This window comes from Gobio gobio, assembly GCF_949357685.1.
Source record: "Gobio gobio genome assembly, chromosome: 1".
NCBI lineage: Eukaryota > Metazoa > Chordata > Actinopteri > Cypriniformes > Gobionidae > Gobio > Gobio gobio.
In genome coordinates this window covers 51,496,854-51,514,074 of record NC_137097.1, presented here as the reverse complement: position 1 = coordinate 51,514,074, position 17,221 = coordinate 51,496,854, and the positions used below count along the sequence as shown (strand labels likewise).

Sequence of the window (17,221 nt, the reverse complement as noted above, 5' to 3'; positions counted from 1 at the left end):
ATGTCATCTAGCTATTTCATTCTAAGAAAATATATTTTAATGGAAAAATATCTAAAAGACACAAATTGAATCCATCCTGTCCTCGCGCCACCACCGGCTCTTCCCAGTTGGTCCAGACTGGATTAGAGCGCTGCAGCATCATCAGCGGATGATAAGGAGTGAAGGCCGGGCCGCTGCGCCCCTCCACCAGCCGCATGTTCCCGCACACCGGTATCACAGCCCATAAGAAATGAGCCGGGGACTGTAGAGGATAGTAACCCCCTTTTTTTTTTGGCATAACCGCTTAACAGATTCCTCACCAAAGACCTCGTTTAAAACTCAGCTGGCTGAAATCACTGCAGCTAGCAGCAACATCACTTGGCAACACAGGGGAGACGTGTTCCTGTGAGCCGAGCACCACGTACATTCCTCCGGTTGCTGGATGACAAATGCCAAGCCTATGGATACAGCGATTTCTAGCCGGAGGAGGGAGAATTGCAGGAATGCATGTGCCGCTGTTTTGGGAAACCGGCTGTGATGTTTAACCGCTGCTAAAGCAGTGACTGGAGCTCGTGTGTTTTTGCAGTCAGCACAATCAAGGTGACGGCAGCTAGCCCGTTAGCTCTCGAGCTATCCGAGTAGTGTGGGAACCGATAACGCACCGGGCGCGTTTGATATCAAAATATCGTTATTGTTCAATTGAAAGAGGAAAGCACTGATACATGTGTGCACTTTTTTTCTTTGCACCGTGTACTTCCTTATTGGACAATAGTGTTGGAGGAGATGCTTGATATCTGGGCGGGGAGAAAATAACTTGACACATCTATGAGAATTTGATAATACTACATATCAAACTTGCGTGCTTTTTTACAGTAGCCCAATATCTTAATGTTAACCCCTTAAACCCCGTGGGATGTCATATCGATTGTGGCACTGTACTGTATATCTTTTTTTTTATAACGTTACTTATGGTTGGTGCCTAGCAATATTGTCGTATCATCAATTAAACGCATACCGGTATTTGTTTACCGAAAATACACCTGCCTCGGGCTTCATTCAGGGCGAAATGTCCTGCAAATGAGTCTTTTGTATTAGTTAGTTTTTTTTTTTGTTGCAAACACAAATCTCCCAGAGCGCTGGTAGCTTGGATGCCAACGCTCCGGACGGACAGATGATGATTATGATTCACTCTACGGGAATATGAGGAAGTTACCCTGAACCGAGAACACGGCTTCGCGTTCACGAAACCCCTGCGGTTCTCGATGGTGAAATTATCCGGCGGCTGTTTGATGAGTTGCAAACGAAAGCCACCTCTCCTCGGGTCGCCTCTGAAGTCGAGCTGACAGAAGCTGCTGGGATTTGTTTGAAAGACTTAAGCAGGGTGTGACCGCACTTCGTTTAAATGTTACACGCTGCACTGTATATATTAGCGAAGCTCACTATGAACGCAGCCTGGAATCTCTACGTTAACCCTTGTGGATGACGCCGCCGCCGCCGCCGCCGCTCGAAAATAAAGTTGATTTTTAAAATTCTTTCGGCTGAAAGACTGGTCCGTTAGCCATGTAGCTGGCTGCACATGACCGGACTGGACTTCCCCGACTGATGTCTAGAGTATCAACTCTTTATTTAGTGTGTGTTGTACGTGTAAGTGTAGATGTATAGCGTAGTTATTTTAGCGTCGTCGTCGTGACTGTTTCTGGTTGCTATGGCATTTTTAAACGGTCCCAGACTGCTGGACTGGGCAAACTCTCCTCCACATTTACAGTTCAACAAATATGTCCTGACTGGTTATAGACCCATTTCCTCCGTCCAGGAGTGTATCAAGAGTCTCTTCTATCTGCACAATGAGCTGGGCAACATCTACACACATGGTGAGTGAGATATTGCCTCAAAAGAGGAAGCTGACAGTGCCCTCTCTCTTTATCTGCTTCACTTTTTGTGTCATTGTATTACTTTTTTTTAATGAAATGTATAACTTCCATTATGAGCTTTACCCATCCTGGCTGCATAGATCTTACCAGTATTTGCATTTATATTACCCATTCAAAGCTATAGTCTAAACCCTATTTAAATTATCAGTGTTACTATACCACCAGAAACAGGGAATGGTCTATATTACATAAAACTACACGTTAAAAGAATAGTTCACCTGAAAATGAAAAATGTCATTAGTTAGTATGCTCATGTTGGTCTAAACCTGAATGAATTTCTTCTGTCGAACACAAAGGAGAAATTTTGAAGCATGTCCTGATCGGTCTTTTTCATGCAGTGACCTCTTCACTCCTCATTCATTATCAATCCTGAAAAACTGAGCAAGATCAGTGTAAAAGTATAGTCCATTTGACTTGTGTGCTAAATATTTTAAAGTCTTAAGGGCAATCCACAGACAGACACTGAACAACACAGACATATTATACTATTATTATAGTATTATAATATTATAGTAATAATATTATTACCCATCACCATAATATAGTATTATTTCAGACATTCCACCGCCCGGAAAACGTGATCCAGTTCAGTCAGCGAAAACAAGCATGGACCAAGGCTGTGTCCCAAATCGACCCCCTATACCCTCATTCACTAATCCCTACATTAGTCCACTAAAATAGTCCACTTAAAGGAGTAAATTAAAATGAGTGAGTGAATTCGGACAGTGCAGTGCACCGGAAGGGCTGACGCTTTTGCATAGTTTATTTAATTATTTGAAACTTCACAAACTGTCAGCTCCAGTATAAGACGAAAATATTTATCTCGCACTCTGTCATGGAAACTATGTATAAACCTTAATCAAACAATTTAATAATCAATTAAAAGGAATTTATAACCTGTATGATATTACGCTGTAGCCACATTTGACCAGCGGTTTGGAAAATTAATGGGGTAACAGCGGGTGCTGTCTTCTGGCGAAACATGGGATACTGTGTGACTACTCTCACAGTACATTATGGGTCTTCTTTAGCCGTTGAGCGTACATCGGTTGGACACTCGTTATTGCGGTGCATTGTGGGATTGAATGAGTACACTCGATAGCGTCCGTCCACTATGGTTTCGGACACCACAACAAATGGTTGTCCCTGCAAATAGTGCCTTATTTTGCGGTGCAAATTCAGACACAGCCCAAGTATGCTGCACGCGTCCTAAAAACTGAAGCCACAACATTTTTAATCGCCCCCCTGGTGGCTGGCTGAGGTATTGGTCATAAACCCTGCCCTCTCCATGTAATCGAATGGGACGCGAGCCAAACTAAAAAAAATCCAGTTACACCTCGTCATTTTTTTCTAAAGATGGTTTCTGTCATTTTAGTTCTTATCACGCAGGCGTATGTTCAAGTGTTGGTTCTTTTCCTGTAAATTTGGTTTTAGTTAGTTATTTGATGTTATAAAAATGGGGTGAAATGTCATGATTGACAGCTGTGCTTGCGATGGACTCTGCTGGAGTATGGGCGGGACTTTGATACCGCGGCTCAACCTTAGGATCACTTCTGTGTCGACTGGGCTCCAAATGACGTAATCGGCAATGACCGTTTCTGGGATATTTTGTTTTCATTTTTCTACAGTGTAAGGAAGTAGAGGTTTGCACACCGCAAGGCCACCGCAAACATGGGGTTGTACTGTCCTAAGGATGGCCCTGACTGGTTCTGTTGTGTTTGGTCAGAGTTGGAGCTGAACTGTGCAGGAAGGTACATCTCCAGGAACAGGATTGGGCACCCCTGGGGTAGACCAATGCCACCAGATGCCAACAAACTGATCTTACAAAGTGTCTGTTGCCAATTGTTGGTGTCTGTCGGTGCAGTGTTAATTGGCCTGTGGTCACAGTGAAATTTCGACAATTTTGTGGGCAAATACAGTTTATATTCTAACAATGGTAAATGTGATCACATCATAGTCTTTTTGTAATGAACATATTGAAATGCAAGTTGATACTTGTTAATAGTCTTTAACTTAAGTGACTGGATCATTGAGTGCATTGTATTCATCTATTAAGTACTAAGTTAACTGATGCACTATTCAGATTATTTTGTGAATTGCATCAGCTTATTCTCTGAAACGATCAGATTCAAATGAATTATTCGCTCATTAAGCAAAAGCAACTGTTACTTCTCTCATGAACTTGAAAAACTTGAAATATAGTGTATGAGTCTTGTGGATTACTTTTGTAATACTTTGTAATTTTGTGTCCTTTTTGAACCTTGACATCTTCAAACACCATTGAATGGAAAAGACAGCCCTGTACAGGCTTCAAAATATCTCATTTTCTTTTCCACAAAAGAAAAAAAGTCATACAGGGTCAGGGTTGGAACGACATGAGGGTAAAGAAATAAATTTTTTTTGGGTGAAATATCCCTTCACAGGTGCAGTGTGTAGTATTTATGAGGACCTATTGACAGAAATGCGATATAATATACATAACTATGTTTTCAGTGGTGTATAAAGACCTTATATAATGTAACGTTATTTTTATTACCTTAGAATGAGCCATTTCTATCTACATACACCACGGGTCCCTTTACAGTGAAATTGCCATTTTGCACCGCCATGTTTCTACAGTAGCCCTAAATGGACAAACTGCTCTAAAGAGCGCTAGCTACTCTCTGCTGTTTTAGATGTGTCGGCCTCCGTAGTTTCGAAAGGGAGGGGTGAGCGGTGGGCAGTTGCAATTCGCAACCTCACCACTAGATGCCGCTAAAATATACACAGTGCACTTTTAAATGATTCTACAGCTACACCATAAAATGCAAAGGCCGACATCTCTCCATCCCACTCTGTTGCTGTGTATTTCACTATACAGTGTATATGCTGCAGTTTTGCTATAGGGATGTCCCGATTTAAGCATTTTTAAAAACGAATCGGTATTGGCTGTCCTAAACCCGATCCTTTATTTTACAAAAGCTGTCACGCATGTGTCATGCAGTAGGTTGCGGACGCTGCTCCTTCAAGTGGGTTTGCCAACCACCATTAAAAGGAAAAGAAGACGCTTAAATGTGTGTGCGTGCGAGAACCAATGAGGTCTGATCTAGCATGTCACACATGCACGTTTGAGATTCCGTGTTTAGCATATTTGATGTGCACTTTTGTAAAGTCATTTATTTACTGTTTATTTTTTGTCCTAAGACTGACTGAGTCGTTGCTATGGGTTGCAGACTTGACTGACAGACTGGCATTCCGGTACTGCAAGCTTAATGCTTTCTAACCTTATCTCCACTTTTTTTCTTTTTGTTGCAATTAAGGCCCTGATATACTTCAAGCGAAATCGAAGAACGAACTGATGTGACGTCATTTCGAACAAAATCAGGGCAAAACAAAGTTCGTTTGGAGTGTTCGTTTTGGGAGTTTGAAACCGCTTGTCAAAGCGAACCTTACGGAAAAGTTTGCTCCGGCTGGTAAACACCTTCGTACTACCATTGGTCCATGGCGATAACATAATAAGTAGGTGTGCGAGGAGGCTCCGTCGCCTTTCAAATGGATCTCTTCTCCAGATAATTTCTTCTGCGAGTAAAAACAAGAACACACACAAAAGCCACTTTATTGTAGAAAATTTAAACAGGAGTTTAAATCAAGTTTAAATATTTAAATCAAGTTGTACTTCTGATGAAATGAGAGACTGACACTGTTTTTCATGTTTAATAATGTAAAGCTGCATACTTTTAACCAATCTATTGTATAAAGTGCTTTATAAATAAACGTGACCTGACAACTAGAGTGCCGAATTGCAGAGCTTGTGCAAACGTCGTCCATGTTGCCATGATCAGATGATTCTCTCATGCTTTCTTAAAAAAATGCTTGCTGTTTTCTTTATATTTTGTTATTGAGAGGAAAGTGCGCAGCACATATTTACCTAGTCATCTAAACCCCACTCTGAGCAGTGTGGGCGGCGCTGGGATGTTTGCTAATAGTATACCACTGCTCACGTATTTCGAACTTCTTTTTACCCCTAAGCGAAGAATGAAAAAGAACTTTGCTGTGAATATATCGGGGGCCTTTATTTTTTTCAGAATCAGAAAGAGCTTTATTGCCATGTATGCTTACTCATACAAGGAATTTGTCTTGGTGACAGAAGCTTCCAGTGCACCGAAAGAACAAGACAAGACAAGACAGATAAAATAAAATGAAAAAAAAAAAAAAACACAATATACAAATGTGTACAGGTATGTTATACAATACAATGCAAGGGAATGTAAATGAGAAATGGTATGCTACATAAATATGAGTGTAAATACACTGTAAAAAATTAATCATGGGTCTGGTAATTTTCACAAAATAAATTGTGTATATTTTCTTAATAAAATTGTGGTGCAGTGTTGTATAGAAAATAGTGAGAACATTTAACTAATAAAACCAAGAGAAACATTTTCCAATTTTTTTTAAAGGAAGTTTAAACCATTTTGAGGCTTGAATTGAGGAACCAATTAAGCTGATAAAATGAAGAGAAAAAAGGCTACACATTTATTTTAAGAGAATTAGCTCAATTGTGCAGTTTTATTTAGAGACACAATTGTTCATTCCCAGAATGCTTTGCATATGGCTGGAAATGGAGAGTTAATATCGAAATTAAGTGTTATTTGATGTGTTTTTGAGTGAAGGGAAACATCTGTTAATGTTTAATGTTCAGTTATGTTTGACATTTGAAAGAGTTTCTTTATGTTGAAGTTTTAAAATAAATAAGCACATTTCACTAAAAAATATTACACTAATTGTTTCATAGACTAGAGATTTTACATGATTTATTCAGGTAGATTCCATTAAAAATAAGCCTTTAAAACTACTCAAAAATATTATGTGATTGTTACCATACATTTTTTTAAGCACATAACATTTTTTACAGTGAAGTGTTCTGTATTGCATATGTTTTATTTATATATAATTGTTCATAAGGGAAGAAACTTTTCTTGTGCCTGGCTGTTCTGGTGCTCTGTAGCGCTGACCAGACAGCAAAAAGTTCAAAGAGGAAGTGGCCTGGATTAAAATACACCTTTATATCAGTATAGTCCCATATCCATAATTGTGATCACACAGTCTGTTTACAATGTCTACCATTGTATAAGATGTTTACACCTCCCAATGTCTTTATAAAGTGTGTGTGTGTGTGTGTGTGTGTGTGTGTGTGTGTGTGTGTGTGTGTGTGTGTGTGTGTGTGTGTGTGTGTGTGTGTGTGTGTGTGTGTGTGTGTGTGTGTGTGTGTGTGTGTGTGTGTGTGTGTGTGTGTGTGTGTGTGTGTGAGAGAGAGAGAGAGAGAGAGAGAGAGAGAGAGAGGTATTCTATCTTACTATAGATGAGTATCGTTCTTTGTGGTTTCTCTGTTTGTACGAATATGCATTTGAATCTGAATCAGAATCTTAATCTGTGGTTTGTCTCATTTGCAACTGAATTGCTTCTCATAAAATATCTAATGGGAAGACAAATTAAAAAGCACTTACCAAAAACATTGCCAGAAGTCGTATTAATGGTAATTAGTGTTAAATTTACTCAATTGTATCAATACAATTGTAATCAATGGATTCCTTTGTGATGAAGCTATCGTAGTTGGTTAAATGTAGTCCATGTGCCACCTACAGGCCTATTAGCTGAAATCTAGGCTAATATGATAATTATGATTTCATAATCTGATTAATGAATCTGTAGACCCCCGCCCCTGAGAAACTCTCTGCACAGCCCTGTATACATTCATTGGATTGGTTTTTGATAACTTGAATGTACTTGAAGTGTGCACCAAGCACTAGGAAAATACAAGTATTGGACCGGGACTCTGCTGACTATCAGCAGATACTCAATATTCAATGACTCGGATCGGGGGCACAAAAAACTTGATCGAGACATCCCACAGTTTGCTATATATAATTGTTTGTCAATAACAAAAGGAGTTATTATCTTAAGTAATGTGTGTTGAATTTTTGTTTTGCAGTGTGCAGTGTCTAGATTAGCATTCTATTGGTTGCTGAGAGGAAATATAAAACATTTATAAAAGGTCAGCTCCAAAGGAATCATCCAGAGTAGTTATTTTTTTCTTTTATGTATACAGTATATGTAATAAAAGTCTTATTATTATATTGTTTTATGATGAAGAGTGACACTAATGTACATTACTGAAAACCTGAGAAAAACACGTCATTTGTGCACACTCTCAAAGTCGCTGTGTGTTCTCAAGCCAATGCTGTTTCAGGGTATATTTTAGACAGAGAGTTCTGGCCTACTGTAGTCGGGTAAGCAGAAATTAGAGATTTAAATTGAGTGACACAGCTTAACTTGACCCAAGAGATGACTTTGCTGTGTAGGGAGTTGCACCTGGTTGTCCTGAAATATAGGATCATTTGTTCTGTCTCTACTGGTATAAATACCTCCAGTTAGAGTTTGTAAAGAAGCATTGGCAATATTGAAGACAGAGGAATGAAGATTCCTTGTAGATATCCTCTTTTCTTTTTTTACATAGGCCGATTTCCATCCTTGCATTTGAACACAGTCGAGGTGTTTTCTTTGTATTGAAGGATTTGTGTTTTACTTTGCATGATTCGTATGCACAATTTCTTCCCATGGTTTGCACGCCATGTCTTCACAGCAACATTTGATGTGTTCTAGGTTTCTATTTCTAAAATCTGCTGTTTAAAAGAGAGATTCAGATCTCAGCCTGACACTTCACTATGACTAATAATCGTTTCTGATCTGTTCCTGGTCTTACCACATTTGCTGAAGTTGTTTAGGTCTGTGGGTTCCTCTAACCCATATGCTTTTTGTCTGGCCACTGATGTAGGGCTATGATCTGCAGGCTTCTGCATAAATTGATTGACACTTGCACATACACCACAAAACTAAAGGCATAGTTCACTCAAAAGGCATGGTTCACCGTTTCTTTCTTTTGTGGAATACAAGAGGTTTTTTTTAATTAATTCCTCCATGTTTTTTTAAGTGTCCACACAATAAATTGTTCATTTGAAGGAAGAAAAATGTATATTTAAACATACATCTGTGTGATAAGAACTACCTAAAATGACAGAAACTTTGAACATCTTTGGAACTGGATTTTTTTTAGTGTGGCTCACTAACCCGTAAGACTTTTGTTCAAAATGATATTTTAATAAAATCTGAGAGATGTCTGTCCCTCCATTGACAGTCCATGCAACGACCACTTTGATGGCTCAAAAAGTACATTTTTGGGTGAACGAACCCTTTAAAAGTGTTCATCAACTATCCAACTACTATAACAATCATGCTTTGTTAAATAGTTATGAAATAAAAAGTTGGAATTTTGGAAAGACAATTTTGAATTATGATAGTTATGATTTACTAAAGAATTACATGTGAAAACGTTGCTTCAGTTTGTTGAGGTGTGTGGGCATTTGTTAATGCACAGCTCTTGCCACAGTATTTCAGTCAGGATGAGGTCTGGACTTCGACTGGGCCATTGCAACTTTTGCATCTTTTTCAGCCATTCTGTTGTAGATTTACTGGTGAAATTCGGATCATTGTCCGGTTGCATGACCCAATTTTGGCCAAGCTTTAGCTGTCAGACAGATGGTCTCACATTTGACTCTAGAATACTTTGGTATTGACTCAATGACTGTGAGGCGCCCAGGTCCAGTGGCTCCAAAACAAGCCCAAAATCATCACCCCTCCACCAGCATACTTGTCTTTTTGTATGAGGTGTTTGTGCTGATCTGCTCTTTTGGTTTTCACCAAACTTGGCGCTGTGCATTATGGCCAAACACCTCCACTTTGTTCTCGTCTGTCTGTTGGACATGGTTCTAGAAGTCGTATGTTTGTTCAGATGCAACTTTGCAAACCTAAGCCGTGCTGCCATGTTTTTTTTAGAGAGAAGAGGCTTTCTCCTGGCAACCCTTCCAAACATGCCCTACTTGACCCGTCTTTTTCTAATTGTACTGTCATGAACTTTAACATCTAACGGAGGCCAGTAGAGTGTGAGGTTGTCTGCAGTTTTTCTGAGCATTACACAGTCTGATCTTGGGGTGAATTTGCTGGGACGTCCACTCATGGGAAGATTGGGGTCTGTTTTGAATGTCTTCCACTTGTGAATAATCTTCCTCACTGTATAATGATGGACTTCAAATTGTTTGGAAAAGGCTTTTTAACCCTTCTCAGATTGATGGCAGCAACAATTGCTTCTCTAAAATCCTTGCTGATGTCTTTTCTCCTTGGCATTGTGTTAATACGCACCTGAATGCTCCAGACCAGCAAACTGCCAGGACCCTTATCAACAGTGCGTAGAAAAGGTTCTATATTTTGTCCTACGAATGAAATTTTGAATGTACAAGAAAATCCGTATTTATCGCACACAGTTCTTACACACGAGTAAGCAATCATTGTTGTTAAATCCCACGTGCGTAAGTACCATGCTCGTTCACGGTCATTAGCATTCGTAAACGCCTCCAATAAACCATATGTGGTGACAACACTTCGCTTTAAAAATCACGTGATTGTGTTTTTTCCTCACCGCAATAATGGCAAAGAAGTGGAACTTCACAAACATAGAATGAGTCCCGCAACGACATTTAACAACAACAACAAATTTGCATCACAAATGATTTGCACATTAACAGAATGAAACCCTTTTCTATTTACATCATTAAATTAGTTGGTTGGTGCTTTTATGGCGATGTGGGTGCCGTCTTTGGCTCCAATTATGTTTGGGAATCTGGCGATAGCATAAAAGCCCCATTTTATTTTGGCTTGTTGAGAATTTCGGGAAGGGAACTGGATGTAGGTTGGGGCCAAGGAATTAATTGCATCCAACATTTGTCACAGCTGTCTTTTTATAGGGTTTGACACCAATTACGCATCATGTTTAAGGGTGTGTCTCAATCAGCTCCCTAGTTCAGTAGTCAGGGCACTGATCAGGGAGTCAGCCCATTGACTTATGTCCTGATCAGTGTCCTGACTACTGAACTAGGGAGCTGATTGAGACGCACCCTAAAACTACAAAAATTATAAATTGAGTGTTTTATAATTAAAGGAAACACAGGAGATATGTGATTTGCTTAATGTGTACTGTAACACTCTTAAATGTTTTTTTATGTGTAGTGTCACTATTCTACCACTAGATTCTCTGCGTTAGCATGCTCAGAGGTGTGCTTGTACTTATACGTAGAAATGTGTGTAAATATAAGTTGGTAGATCCCACATTTTGTGTGGAACTATTCTTACGCACAAATCTGTGCGTACGCACCGTTGATAAATGAGAGCCCAAAACTTCTGCTTTTATATAGGTGATCACATTTGATTTAGCAGTGCCTGGCCGTTACTTACCCTCTTAAATCCTATGTTAAAGGGATAGTTCACCCAAAAAGGAACATTCTGTCATCATTTACTCACCCTCAAGTTGTTCCAAACCATACCTGTCAAGTATCCCGTTTTTGCCGGGAAAGTCCCGTATTTTACCCTTCTTTCCCGCCGTCCTCCCGTATTAGTATTTTCCTGTAAATCTCCCGTATTTTAACCTGCGTTATTAAAAAACAATAATACCGGAGTAGAAAAACAAAAACATTTCCAATCTGAGCTCTGTAACTAGCCTCGCGATAACTGCCATCTGCTGTAGCCTACAGTATAGGTGTCAGTTGTCGCAAGGTTAGTGTGTGAGGTCAGATGACGAGTGACAACGCGGGAAAAAAACAAAACAGAGACGGATGATGGACGTAACGATAGAGACGGATTAAGGCACTCCTGCCAAAAAACGAAACAAAAAAAACCCTCGTGTAAATACCGTGATCATTGGGACAGCAAATTTAATTATAAAATGTAAGTGACTTAATGTTAATTAATTGTTTATGGAACTGGCGTATGAAATCAGTGTCATTTCCGGTCGTGATGGTATTCAGGAAAACAACACTCTTGTTAGTGTAATGTTGCTTAACTGTATCATATGTTATACATATAATAACTACACCATTTTAACCATGTATGTTAACTGAGTTTCTTTGTATGAGCGGCGCTCATTTGTTTTCGATTTTCTTCTCGAGAGGCTTCGCGAGCCTCAACAGCACAACCTTGTTAACGTCAGTTCGTTTGATATTATTATCCACTATCGATCTCCACTTACACTAACTGAATGCAGAATCATTATTGCACTTTGGTGATTCCCTAGTTATTTTTTGTTTTGACATTTTACTCAGGATACTTGTCCGTTGGGCAAGTAAAATTATTTTTCACTTGCCCCTTCAAAAAATCGGACAAGCGGACAAGCGTTCATGTCGAGCCCTGCCCATAGCAATGCAAGTTCAGAAAGGGTATTTAGCATGGTACGAAAGATTGTTACAGAGAATAGGATGACATTAGACAACAGAACTGTTTGTGCTCTACTCTCATGTAAAATGAACCACTTTGGCCCAGCCCACAAATACACTCCTTCCAAAACAGTCTTAAAGAATGCAAAGTCTGCAACAAATTTGTACAATAACTCACTAAAAGAGTAAAGAAAAGTTATGTGAAATGAAAAGAAAAACTGTAAAAGAAAAACAATATGAAATTAAAAGAATGTGTGGAATGAAAATAAAATGTAAAGACAAGCAATGTTAAATGAACAGAAAATATGCAAATAAGCCTTTAAATAAATGCTCATCATATATACCCTTTTGTGTTTTCATTTGGGCTATAACACCTGTCTTAAAATGTAAGGGATACTGGAGCTTGGTTGGGGTGGTGGGACTGCTTGCGGTGGGTGCCGAAAAATGTCCCTTATTTTCAAATCCAAAACTCGACAGGTATGTTCCAAACCTGTATGAGGTTCTTTGTTCTGCTGAACACAAAAGAAGATATTTTGAATAATGTTTGTAATAAAGCAGATAGAGCAACCATTGACTATTTTTTGTTAGTATTTTTTTCCCTACTATGGTAGTCAATAGTTGCTCTATCTGCTTGGTTACAAACATTCTTCTAAATATCTTCTTTTGTGTTCAGCAGAACAAAGAAACTCATGCAGGTTTGGAGCAACTTGAGGGTGAGTAAATGATGACAGAATTTTTTTTTTGGGGTGAACTATCCCTTTAACAGTAAGGGTGTCCTAACTTTGTCACCCATGGTTTTTCCATTTTGGCTTTATTTTTGCTAAATAAATAATGACAGTGTGATATGTCATTTGTTGTTGTTCGTCTGAGGTTTTATTTTACAAATTAAGACCTGCCAAGGACCAGATGATTTTTTTAAATGATGTCCTGATACAGAAAACCATGGAATTCAATAGGGTTGAATTTTCACATGACTATATAGATATATATATAATTTATTTATCTATTTATTTTTCTTTCACATTTACAGTATATACAAAGCATACATGCCGCTTTTCTAGGGTAAAGTGCATGTTCTCTAACAATAGTGTCTTTGTCAAAGCGAGAGTTAAGCCAACAGAGATAACTCACTCAAAATAGAAGTGCTAGAAGGCATTGGTGCTTTTACCTGACCAGGGTAAATCATTTGACATTGGGGGAATGACAGGGGCTTAGAGAGAAAGAGAGATTCACAAAAAAACAGAAGATTGTTTAAGATTGTCTTTTCATGTTGTTCGAGTCCCAATTATAAAGCCACTAACTGTTGTTTACTGCTGAAGACTTTTAAAGATCTTTGTTTTAGCATGTAGTTTGTAATTTTAGCAGCTGCTGCTAAAATTAGCACAGCAAAGCCGCTGAGACCCTCATTGTACTGGTCCGTACCCTGGGCCTCCATAAATCCATGTGTTGTTTAGGCTGCAGCGATTCAACTCAAGAGACACGATAAAACACTGCTGGGCCTGTCTGAGCATAATGTCCAATAACAACTTTCTCGCTTTCTTCATGGGCCTTGCGTGTTTTAACAGCACTTTACACGTCTTCAGTACACAATGACTCTCCTGAGCCTCGTTGTCTCATTGTTTCCTTTTCTTCACTCAGGAATCCCTCTGCTCTGCTTCCTGGTGCTGCTCCCGCTCAACATCCCCTGGTCGCAGATCAGCGTGACATGGCTCGGCGTGGTGCACTTCCTGGCCTGCTTGTCGCCGCAGCTGGGCTCAGTGGTCTACCACCTCTTCATGAACCATGAGGGCGGCGAGCCCGTCTATAAAACCCTGCTCACGCTAGATATGTGCGGAATCTGCATGATCAACACGCTAGGTCAGCATCTCAAACCGCTGTCAGATCAATCCGAGCTCTCCATTACATTATCTCTCAATACATCTTTTCAATTCTGTTCTCTATTTTCTTCTGCTGATTACATTTTTTTCCCACTGACACCTCACATTTGATAATTTTGTACATGTTATCTGGTGAGGTCAAAACTGTCTGTGTTTGATGGAGACCTCCCAATATATGTCCCAATATATGAATGATCACTATATTAAATTATATGACGGTATATTTGAAAATATACTGAATAATATATTGTTTTAGTATATTCAAATATATTGAATACATAAGGAATTGCCGCTTTTCATATATTGAAAAATATGTGACTATATATTTACTAATATATCATAATGTATGTAATTTTATTTTCAGTAATACACTTCATATTATATAGATGTACATGTGATAAGATATGGTACTGCATGTGTATAATATATTGCAGATATATTTAAACACACATATACAGAGAAATATATTGTGTCATTTTTTTCTTATATTTACTTACATTATAAATGTTTCATATGCAAAGAGACTATTACTGTGCTGAAGAGGACACAGCCATTACTTGCTTAATATTGAAATATAGTCTTAAAGGTGTTTCGGCCAATCGTCAAACTAACCACAGGCTCTACTCTTCAGCACTATGGTAACCCCAAAAACTCAGACATACCAGAAACCCTTTTAAATTCCAAAATAATTCAACTTTAAACACTAACAAATCTCCTTCTATATTAATATTGAGCAAAACACTTAATTTTAACATTTACTCTCCCTTAACAGTCAGAAGCAAAGCATGCTGGGAACTAGATATCTGCTGCAACTCATTCTGTGAATGTGTGTACAATACATTCACATTTATATGGGAACATGTTTGTGCAATATATGTGCACAATAAAGGATAACACTTTAAGTTGGCTGGTAAAGTGGATAACATTTTATAAATATTACATGTCTTCATTTCTAAATATTTTATATGTATCAATATATAGCCTTACATGGTCAATGCATACATTGCAGTATATTGAATATATATAAATATATATTGCTAAATATAAGCACTAGTAGTTTCCCATATATGGAAATATATTATGTAATATATCGCATTATATTTTGCAGTACATTTCTATATAGTTTTGTTTTCCCGTAAAGGCTGTCACAGCAGCCCAATGAATAAGTAAATTGTGTTTCCCCTTATCTGTGTGTACTCAGGCTGTTATACCATTGAAAACAGTTGCTCAACATGCTGTAAGAGAGGAAATAAAGAAACAGAGAAAACAAAAGGAATCCTTTGAAGTGCCTTACAACAAGACCGTTTTCTCTGCCGTGTGTAAAGCAGCAGTGACAAGGCACTTTCACAGCACTTCCATTGTCTCCTGCTCTGTTTATTTGATGAAGATCTCATTCATTTTAAAGTGCCTTCTCTTAGTTTTTATAATTATCGACAAATTTAGTTAGGAAACAAAGGAACATTTTGTAGAAAGTTGACGAATGATTTACTGTAAGAATGATTTATGCTTGATAAGACAGAATAGCATTAAATAAATGATAAAAATTGACTTAATGTTCTAGTTTGCAGTGCAAAGATTCGATTATTCTCATAAATATGTTCATGATTTTAAAGGATAGAATGTAAAAAAATGACACAGTAAACACCCACGCTTGAATGATGTGAACGATACAGTAGTATGTTAGTTAACAAGAGCTTGTCACGTTAGTAACACTCTGTTTTGGTTCACAGGAGCTCTGCCCATCGTGTACAGCACTCTTCTCTGCTACCCCTTCACCCGCACATTGGCTCTGCTGATGTACATCCTGCTATCCAGTTACGCCATCTACTGTGCCATCACAGCACGCAGCAGAGTGCGGCGTCTGCGTTCTTTTGCCTGGCAGCTGCTTTACCGCTTCTCGTTTTTCCTTCTGCGCTGGGTAGGTGTGGGCGGAGGGAGTCCCACCTCACTGCGTCACTTTTTCACCATGGATGCACTAGCCGTGTTGGGCGGGGTCATCAATATCACACGAATCCCCGAGCGGTTCTGCCCGGGCCTCTTTGACTACTGGTGCAACAGCCATCAGATCATGCATGTGCTGGTGGTGGTCTCCATAATGTACCTACACTGGGGGGTGCTGGATGACTTACTGTGGATCAACACCTATCACTGTCCCTCAGACTGACAGTGGCCCCTGCTAGTCTGGAATTGTGGGTAATAGGGCGTGAGGACCTCTTTTAGTAACGAGATGTTTGGGAATGCGACGTAATTGGGCAAAGAACGGTATGGGGTGGGGGGTGACTCTTGTGCTTTGTATATAAATGTGTGCACGAAAGTCCATAAGAAGTGTTTTACATGTTTTTTAGGAGACACCAGTGCCAGCTTCGACACACATGCTTGTTTGTGCTGTCAGTAGCCAGAATGTACATACCCGTGTTTGTATAAACATTGTCTGTGCATGGCACTGTTTAGACCTACTAGCTCAAACAAAGGCAATTTTTTTTTTTTTTGGTTCGGTTCGAGACCTACACATTCTATAGGCGTATATGTACACACACACACACACACACAGGATCTGACATTATTTGATGTCATATATTCACCAGCGTATAAAGCATTTATTAAATAGCCTCTAAATTTAGTTTTAGCTGAACAACAAAATATAAAATTGAGCCCTGAAATGATTGTCTCTCGAAAAGCGAGATTTAACATATCGGAATCTAAATCTCGTTGCTCAAAATAGCATGGCTTTTGTGAAAACTAATTACGGTTTGTCGCGATTCTCAATTTAGCTGGTGACACAAACAAAGATCGCTGGTGCGGAAATGTATCCACCTCCTCCAACTTTCAACTTGCTACTCTATTGCAGACTATGCAGCATATCAGATGTTATATCAATGCTAACACTACACACACACACATACACATACACACACAAGATGTACTGTAAGCTCTGTCTCACAGCAACATTTACTGGAAATACTTGAGTTTATTTTAGCTGTTTTATCATGCTCGTGTCTTTTTTCGCGACGTCTCATTGTTCAGGTCCATATTTTTCGCATTCACACCAGTTAGCTGTAAGTGAAGGGTGAAGGGGTCATTCCTTGGGTTGGAGCCTTGCCGTTTATATTTTTACTAGGTGGTTATAGTTGCTGAG

The 17,221-nt window shown here is 38.9% G+C and overlaps 1 protein-coding gene across 1 annotated transcript; it reads left to right on the top strand.

Moving 5' to 3' along the window:
* Positions 1–307: 307 nt before the first annotated feature.
* paqr4a (progestin and adipoQ receptor family member IVa) lies at positions 308–16,452 on the top strand. The gene is made up of 3 exons (XM_079812789.1): positions 308–1,850; positions 13,847–14,065; positions 15,816–16,452. Exons 1-3 carry the CDS (start codon positions 1,685–1,687, stop codon positions 16,247–16,249), a joined length of 819 nt encoding a protein of 272 aa, XP_079668915.1. The 5' UTR covers positions 308–1,684; the 3' UTR covers positions 16,250–16,452.
* Positions 16,453–17,221: the final 769 nt, after the last annotated feature.